This window comes from Petaurus breviceps, unplaced genomic scaffold, assembly GCF_028583685.1.
Source record: "Petaurus breviceps papuanus isolate PSGF00001 unplaced genomic scaffold, PetGlider_PUasm1.0 490, whole genome shotgun sequence".
Classification (NCBI taxonomy): domain Eukaryota; kingdom Metazoa; phylum Chordata; class Mammalia; order Diprotodontia; family Petauridae; genus Petaurus; species Petaurus breviceps.
The window spans coordinates 7,931,684-7,940,867 of NW_027186352.1; the positions used below are offsets into that span (position 1 = coordinate 7,931,684).

At 36.3% G+C, this 9,184-nt stretch overlaps 1 protein-coding gene across 2 annotated transcripts in view; it reads left to right on the plus strand.

Moving 5' to 3' along the window:
- The window catches only part of MKI67 (marker of proliferation Ki-67), a 23,116-nt gene extending 15,375 nt beyond the window's left edge, over positions 1-7,741 (plus strand). For both annotated transcript variants that reach the window (XM_069101711.1, XM_069101712.1), the window contains exons 13-16: positions 1-950; positions 2,099-2,156; positions 2,534-5,592; positions 7,336-7,741. The exon at positions 1-950 is cut by the window's left edge and continues 1,965 nt beyond it. In XM_069101711.1, coding sequence (XP_068957812.1) covers positions 1-950; positions 2,099-2,156; positions 2,534-5,592; positions 7,336-7,377 — 4,109 coding nt within the window. In that variant the 3' untranslated portion in view covers positions 7,378-7,741. The remainder of the gene's footprint in view (positions 951-2,098; positions 2,157-2,533; positions 5,593-7,335) is intronic.
- The last annotated feature ends 1,443 nt before the right edge of the window (positions 7,742-9,184 follow it).

The following is a 9,184-nucleotide window of genomic DNA, read 5'->3' on the forward strand; positions in this document are numbered from 1 at the left end:
AGAGACTGATGAAGACCCCTAAGCGAAAGGGAGAGCAGCCAGCAGAAGACCTAACTGGTATCAAGAGACTGATGAAGACCCCTAAGCGAAAGGGAGAGCAGCCAGTAGAAGACCTGACCGGGATCCAGAGACTGATGAAGACCCCTAAGCGAAAGGGAGAGCAGCCAGCAGAAGACCTAACTGGGATCCAGAGACTGATGAAGACCCCTAAGCGAAAGGGAGAGCAGCCAGTGGAAGACCTGACTGGGATCCAGAGACTGATGAAGACCCCTAAGCGAAAGGGGGAGCAGCCAGTGGAAGACCTGACTGGGATCCAGAGACTGATGAAGACCCCTAAGCGAAAGGGAGAGCAGCCAGTGGAAGACCTAACTGGTATCAAGAGACTGATGAAGACCCCTAAGCGAAAGGGAGAGCAGCCAGTAGAAGACCTGACCGGGATCCAGAGACTGATGAAGACCCCTAAGCGAAAGGGAGAGCAGCCAGCAGAAGACCTAACTGGGATCCAGAGACTGATGAGGTCACCTAAAGTAAAGGGGGTAGAGCAGCCAGAAGAATACCTAACTAGTATCAGAAGATTGATGGCAACCCCTAAACAAAAAGCACCAGAGCTAGTAGATCTAACAGGCATCCAGATATTAATGAAGACCCCTAAAGAAAAGGGAGAGCCTGTAGAAAATTTGACAGATGTTACTGTGTTTATGGAGACTGCAGATGAAGTGGCAGAAAATATGTACCTTACCAACTGTGTCATACAGAGTAACCCTCAAGAAATATCTGATATAGATTCAGAATTCTCAGAAAAATTACAAGAAATAGAGGTACTCAGAAGACCAGCAATAAAAGCTTTCAGTTTTTCAAATTTTGAAGCACAGTCAAAATCAAGAGAATATAGTTCTGAAATAGACTACACTGGGTTTAAAGAGATGTTTGAATTACCAGAGGAAAGCAAGGTAATTGAACATTGTTCTTTCGGATTAAGTATGATAATTTGCATATACCTGTCTGTATGTGTGTGTTATGGTGTGTGTCTGTGTTGGGGGAGGAGGTGTACACACTATATACATACCAGGGTATGCCATTCAATAAAAATAAATGTAAAGGAAAACCAGGTAAAAAGATTGAACAATTCTTTCAGTTTAAGTATAATGATTTGCACATTGCGTATGGGTGTGTGTGTTCATATGTACACCAATATATTACATACACAGGTATTTAAAAAAGTAATGGTCCTGTTGAATAGAATAGCAAGTAAGGAACTGAGTAGTTCCTACTGAGCAACTAAATGATTATTTTAATTTGTGATACTTGTATGATGACAATAGGAAGTTAATGAGCAGCTCGTCTGAAAAAATGAATTAAAAGATTAAGGTCAAATTTAAAAATAAATGTCAGGAGTGCCTTGGAGAAAAGGAGACTTAAGGTGATAGATTCTGAATTATTATCAGATATTTGAAGGGCTTGCCTACAGAAGAGGGAATAGATTTTAATTTTGTTCCTGAAGAAAAAATTAAAACCAATAGTTATGTTATAAAAAGTTAGCTTATTTTATATACAGTTACTGGAAGTATTAAAGTTTGGGGTTTTTTTTTGGGGGGGGTTCTGTTGGAAGTGTGAAGTTTAGATGATTATTATTAGTTTAGGATTGTGCAATAGGAAGGAAACTATACAATGATGGAAAGGTTACCTTTTAAATAGGTGCCTGGACTTTTAGTTCTTTCATTATATGCATAAGGACTCTGATAATGCTTCTGGGCTGATATCAATCTGTGTATTTCTCCAACAATGTAGAAGCCAATTTTTCTTTCTCTTGTTTTGATCACAAGAGTGTTTTCTTGAAATAGAAACTGTAGGAAGGTCTACCTTACTGTGTCAAAGAGAAGTCTTTGTGAATATCAACAAACATTATCCAATTGAGCCATAGTATTATTGTAGCATCTTTAACAATTCTAATATATAATATATATGACATTTTAAATTGTAAATCAAAATTGTATTTCATTAAGGTTGGCATGATTTTCTTGTGAATTCTCAAATAATTAGACTTGTTAGAGTTTTTAAAATGTATCTTATCATTCTTAAAATTTTCTAATCCTTTTAGGACCAAACTGTGGATCAATGCCAACAGAAAATTTGCTCTAGTCCTTGTGAAGAAGATGGTAAGTAGAAATATTTTTATTTTTATATTCCAGAGGTTTTGAGTAAAATCAGTGCAACCTTTTTGATAAAAGACTATGGAAGATTTTCAGAGATGGGCAATTTTATTTTAGGATATGTCTCAGACCTCCCCACAGTGTTCTTTGCTTTTTGGATGTGGGTGGTACCTAATGGGGGGCAGGGTGAGTGATACAAGTGTAACTAAAACTTTAAAAATACCTCAGGGGGTAAATAAAAAATGGGAAGAACCCCTATCTGTATACAGGTCTTAAGGACTAAGCATTTGACCTGACAGAGATTTTTTTTTGTTTTTTGATCATGGTGACTGTGTGTTGATAACTTTGTGTAATTAAATTCTTTTCATACTAATCTATTGCAGAAAATAAATTTAATACCTCTAAAATTGATGGGTTATGCTCAGTGAACCTGGAAGATAATATTGTGGACCAAGGAATTCTATCTTTATTTACTCCAAGAAATAGAATTAGTCAGGCTGTACACAAACATGAGGATTTGCCTAGTGAGACAGAAAACATATCCACAGAGAAAAAAGCAAAGAAATCTTTGCTGAGCTTTCAGGATGAAATTAGAGATAAAAGTAACAATCAAAGAACAATATCCTTAAGATCCAGAAGTAAAAACAAATCTGATACAGAATCACTTGATGGAAAGATTGTGAAGACCTCCTCGAAGCAAAGTATGAAGGAGGTGGTAGAGCATCAAGCCAGGCTGGGAACCCCACAATCTATAGGCAGATTCTGTAAAACTGGTAAAGGGCTCCAGGAAGGCAGTAATTTGTCACCTTCAGAGAAAGAAGAAAAGAAGGACTGTGTGAAGAGTGGGCCCAGAACACTTTGGGACACAGCTGACAGCACAGAGAGCATAATGGAACCTTTGAGACCTAGAAGAAGAAATCAAGCTGATAAAGACACAAAAACGAGTTCATCGGATGTGTCAGACAGAGAGAGTTCTGAAGGCAAGTCAGTGAAGAACTTCAAGGAGAGGCTAGACATTGCAGGGGTGGCGATGACACTAAGGTCTAGGAATAAAAATAGAGAACAGGCTAGTGAGTCAGATGTGTCACACACAGATGATGACAAGAAACTTAGGAAGAGGCTGCCGAAGAAAGCAAGTGAAATAAGCACTCAGAGATTTAGCAGGAGAAATAAAATCAATAAGGAATTGCAAGAATCCAGTCCTTTGCTAAGTGAAAGGGATGTATTAGCCAGAGAGAAGAATGAAAAAAAAGGAATTATGATAATGAAATCTAGAACTAAAGCGGAGACAAAATTAGGAGAATCTACTAGTTTGGCTAGAGATACTGAATCCCCATCCCATACAGAGGGATGTGAAGAAAAGCCTGTGGAAGTCTTAAAGGAAAAGCCATTGAAAAAAAGAATTGTGAATCATGGAATGAATCGGGCTTCGAGACCTAGAACTAAAAAGAAGGAAACCTTTCTTAGTGAATCAGATGATTCATCCAGAAACGATGAAAAGGAATCTGTGGAGAGTTTGCCAGATTTGAAAGAACAGAAAGTACTATTAGACTCTAGCAAAAGAAATACTTTTGAGGAACTGAATAGTTTATCGAGTGAAACAAATGAGTCACACACAGACAATGATGAAAAATATGTGAAGAACCACCAGAGAAAGACTGTCAGTGTGAATGAAGATGGGGTGGCTTTAAGAAGTAGAAACAGAAATAAAACTTCTACAGATACAACATGCATAGAGAATAAGGAACAGAAACCTACTCAAAGTTTACAGACAAGATGGGAGACTATAGTTCATGAAAAGGTGAGATCTTTAAGATCTGGAAATAGATCTAAGTGTGCTCAGGAATCACAAGGGCCTAATGATTTTCTTGCTAAAGCACCTCATAAGCCTGAGACAGTGAATGATGAGAAGAAACCTGTGAATTTCCAGGAGTTTAAAGATGAATGTCCAAATAAAGGGATGGAAGCTTCAAGACCTAGAAGCAAAAATAAAGTGGACAAGGAATGCCAGTTGTCTAGAGAAACAGACAGATTGTCCGAGAGCTTCCCAGGAAAGTTGATGTCATTAAGATCTCGAAGTAAGAACAAAATTGGTCCAGAAACACAAGTGATTCTATGTCCATATGTAGAAAACAGTGAAAAGAAGCCTCTGGAGAAGAAGCTGAAAGAGAACATAGCAAATAAGGCATCTTTACAATCTGGAAGCAGAAGTAGAGGTAATAGATTGCTTCATCCTTCCAGTGATGCACCTGAGGAACTTTACCTAAAAGATGAAAAGAAAACTGTGAAAGTCCAGAAGAATTTAGATGATACAACAGGAAATGGGGAGGTAGGGATGTCTTTACGGTCAAGGAGTAAAAATAAAATGGATACAGGATTGAACGGATCTAATCCTGTACCAACATCCAAAAGTTACAGGGGAAAAGATGCAAAGAAATCAATGAGTACTTTCCCTGGGATCTCAAAAAATTCAGCTGTACTTGACAAAATTCTACCTTTAACTAGAAACAGAAGAAACAAAGCTGATAAGCTCTATCGTGTTAGTACAACAGAGATAGTCACAGTAGAAGAAAAGAAACTTTCAAGCCTGGAAAATAAAGCAGAGGATAAAGTGCAAGAATCCCTTAGGACCGGAAGCAGAAATGAAGTTGATGGAGAACTTCATAGTTTTCCTTTGCTTACTGTAAATGAGATAGCTTACACTGAAAAGAATCAGGAAAAAACAGGGAAGATCCTACAAGATGAAATTGTGACTGAAAATCTGGTATCTTTAAAAAGGTCCAGACGTAGAAACCAAAATGATTCAGAACTGATAGGATCTAATCCTTTGTTGAAAACTGAGGACATCTCACCCTTGGGGAAGGAAGGGAAAGAAAATATTGTTTGTATCTTAAACAAGACAGGAGGAGGCATAATAAGTCAAGCATCTCGAATAGGAACCAGGCTTAGAAATAAAAGTGATACAGATCGGCAAAGATCTACTAATCTTGGCAAAGATAACCCACCCACTGCTGCCTCGAGGACTCCTGGTGTAGCAGCAGGAGGAGAAGCAACAGCAGAAAAAGCCAAAAAACAGAAGCAAGTTGTTAAGAGGGGGAGATTAAGGACTGCTGGCATCAAACCGTCTGAACCAACTGTTGTTGAGAACTCTTGCAACCCAGAGAATCTTCCAAAATCAGCCCCAGGGCAAGACAAGGCCTTCAAAGTCATTTTTCTATCAACCGAAGAAACTCAGTCTGAGCCTTTGCTTAGAGAGGGAAGCTCTCTGTTAAATAACACAAACCAGGCTGGAGAAAATGATGCTTTATCAGGGAATGAAATTTGGTCCAAAAGATTAAGTAATAACCAGGAGGAACCTGACTCACAGCAGAAAGGAACTCTTGGCTCTAGAAGAAAATACACCCTCAGAGAGACCAAACCATCCACCAGGAGTTCAAAGCAGGTGTGTAATATTTTATTTTACAACATTTCTTTACAATGGGCATATTGCATTTTTGGCTAAGTTTCTCAAAGGTTTAGAAGTTCAACTCTCAGTATTGTATAAAATAATCTATAAATCATTTGTATGACTTTGGAATGAGGCAGTATGTGTGTTTTCTATCTAATACAATATGTAAGGTAATATGGAATAAATTTGGAATTTGTTGAGCTTCTTCCCTAACAAAACAGAAATTTTAAATGAGCACCCTAAGGCAGTGTGGGTAACCAAGTTTGCTTTTAGTTTAGTTATTTTCAATAAAAGTGAAAAGCAAGCATTTGTTATGAATTGTAAAATATTGATTCATGGGATAATCTTGTTAATCCAAGTAGTATCAGACTTGGTTAAATATAAGCTAATTTTCTGGAAAACTGAACCCTTACTCAGACCTTTAAACACTAGCTTTAAAAATAAAATATTTTGAACACTGTAGAAATCTTTGTAAAAATCTATTGAACATCAATATGATGAATGTGCTATTACTATGCAGTAATGTAAACATGTTTGCCCACAGTCCTCACAGACTTTATTGTCACTATCATAGATTTTTCTTACTCTCATTTGCTTTCCTTCTTCTCTTTCCCCTCTCTCCCAACCCCCTTGGCAACTATAGAAAACTATATGACTAACCTGCTACAATTGTGTGTAAATAGCAAGCAGACTCTGGTCTCTCTTTCTTCAGGTTCTTACAGCTGTTCTAAATAGTTGAAGGTGCTAGATCAATGAGATTTTTTTGCCATAATGGTTATCTAAAAATCTATTTACACTTTAAATCACCCATCCTTGAAAGCCTTTAAGCATCAGTTAACTTTAGTCTTTATACAATTCTCCAGATATTCAAAAGGAGCTTCCTTACTTTATGTCAATATCCCAAGAATTTATTATTATTGTAAGAAGAGTTAGGAGTTTTCAGGTTTATTTCATAATTTTTCTTATGTTATAATCCCTAAGCAGCCAGCACTTCGTTTGACTCTGTCCATAGGCCAGCCCCACATATTGTAGGCCTGACTGGGTCCGGATCTAGAGCTTTTGATACTTGGCCAGGTTTTGTCACAGAGTTGACTTTCCAGAGCAAGTAGGATTAAAGGAAAGGGAAACCAAACTCTTTAATTGGCCTAATATTAGGATAGGGGAAATTTGTCAGAATTAAGAATTCAAATGAATCATTACATCATCTTGAATTTCATGATAAAAAGTCTAACTTAGGCCTCCCATAATATGAATTTTAACATTATGTACGTGTTAATTTTTTTTCCACATTTTATCTCAATAAACCCTGTTGTAGGAAATTAAAAGCCAATGTTTCTTAATTTAGAATTTCCTTTAGTCTATTTAAAAAATGATATGAAGTTGTCTAAGTCCATACAACAGACTGAGAGGTTTTCCTCAGGCTAGCATGTAATCATGTCAAAGTGTTTTAGTTTAACTTTGTGACTTGTCTTGCATATCTTTCCTTTTTTATTCTTTGATTTGAAAAAGAAAACTATTAAACCTAGAGGGAACATGTTCTCTTGTAGAATTTTTTGGGAAAAGAAGATTATGCTATGGGATCTAATAGGAAGTTGGGTTTCAGGTACTGTGGTTAAATAATGGGACTCTAGTGTTTCAAAATAACTCAGTAATTGGAAATGCCATGATTTATTAGCTGTTAATACATATCTACAAGATAAATATTTATATACATCTTCTGTTTTTTTTTCCAAATAGAATAACAGCAACCAGACTGCAAAAAAGAACATTAAAGTATAGAAGAAATCATGAAAATGGAATGTCGTCATATTGCAAGGAGCAAAATATAGTTTTAAGGCAATTTATATACCCCGCCTATCAAGAAGATAGAATTGTTATAGAAGTGAAAAAAGTAAGGATAGAAAAATTTGAACAAGCATTTTAGTTAAGTAAAAATATGTAGATGTCATAGAATAGTGTGATTTTGCTTGCAACAAATTTTCAAATTATTTTGTAAATAGGGCAGTGAATGACTCATGTCTGTTCCAGGCAATGTTAATTTTGCCAAGCTAATTTTTGTGTTTATGACAAGATAAAGGTTATTTCTTTTTTTTGTTTGTTTAGCAACTGTAGACTTTTTTTCAATAAATGGCTTTCTATGTAACTTTTTTGTGTGAATTCATTGACTTTACCTTAGATATGTTTGTGGTAAATTATACACAAAAGATATTTTGCACACATGTATTTTCATGGAAGTCCCAACTTTTCTCCCCACCCTTTGCAGGATAATTGTATGAAATAATCCATAAATCCTGTTTGCCTATCTATAATATCTTTACAACGGCAAAAAGGCGGTAGTAACTTATCGTATACAGAAAAGTTATTTTTTAGAAAATGTCCAATTTTGCAAATTCTACCTTTAGGATTCAAAATATGGACAACACATGGGCCCTGCCATTTTAAGCTCAGACATTTGAATTTGTTTCAACTCTTTCAAGGCCTTACTTTAAAAGTGGTTATAATTTACAGAACGATTCACTTGGGTTAGATATTTGAAGGCTAAACATAACAATATTCATAAACCAAAGCTGCTGAGGAGGGGAGGAGTTTACATTTTCTTTTTTTTTTCAAATGCTTTATTAACTTCTGGTTTACAGCTTTCATTTCTGCCAGATTTTGAGTTATAAATTTTCTCCCCATTTTTCCCCTTGCCCACCACCCCAAAATAGCAGTCCTACAGGATATCCCCTCCTCCAATGTGCTCTCTCCCATATCTTCTCCCATGCCTGTATATCTTATTTCCCAATTACATGTAAAATAGTAATAAGACTATATATATAATTAATTATTTTTTTTTTTAACATTTGATTTTAAAACTTTGAATTCCAGATTCATTCCCTTCCTCCCTTGTCACCCATCCTTACTGGGAAGATAAGCATTTCAGTATAGGTTGTACATGTATAGCTAATGCAAAACATTAACATAGTAGATATATTGTAAAAGACTGACTATATTTCCCTCCCTCCTATCCTACCTCCCACTTGTTCTATTCTCTACTTTGATCCTGTCCCTTTTCAAAAGTGGGTGCGTCCAACTGCCCTCCCTTCCATCATATTCCCTCCCCCCTCCCACCACTCTCCTGTAGGGTGAGAAACCCTATTTAGTGTGTGTTTCATTCCCTCCCCAAGCCAAATTCAATGAGAATAAGGTTGACCCATTCCCTTTTGCCTTCCTATTCTTCCCCTCCATTGTAAGCATTTTCCTTTGCCTCTTCTATATGAGATAGTTTACCCCATTCTGTCTCTCCTCATCTATCATTATATTCCTCTCTCAACTCTTAATTTCACCTTTTAAATATATCCCTTCCTATTGACTTGGTCCTGTGCCCTCTATCCATGTATACCTATAAACATATATACACACATTCACGTATGTATTCATACACCCATATACCCTCCAATATAGACATACATATATATATATATATATATATTTCTATTCCCTTCAACTATTCTCATACTGAGAAAAGTTTCACAAGTTACAATTATCACTTTTCCATGTAAGAATGTAAATAGTTCAACTTTGGTAAGTTCCTCATGATTTCTTT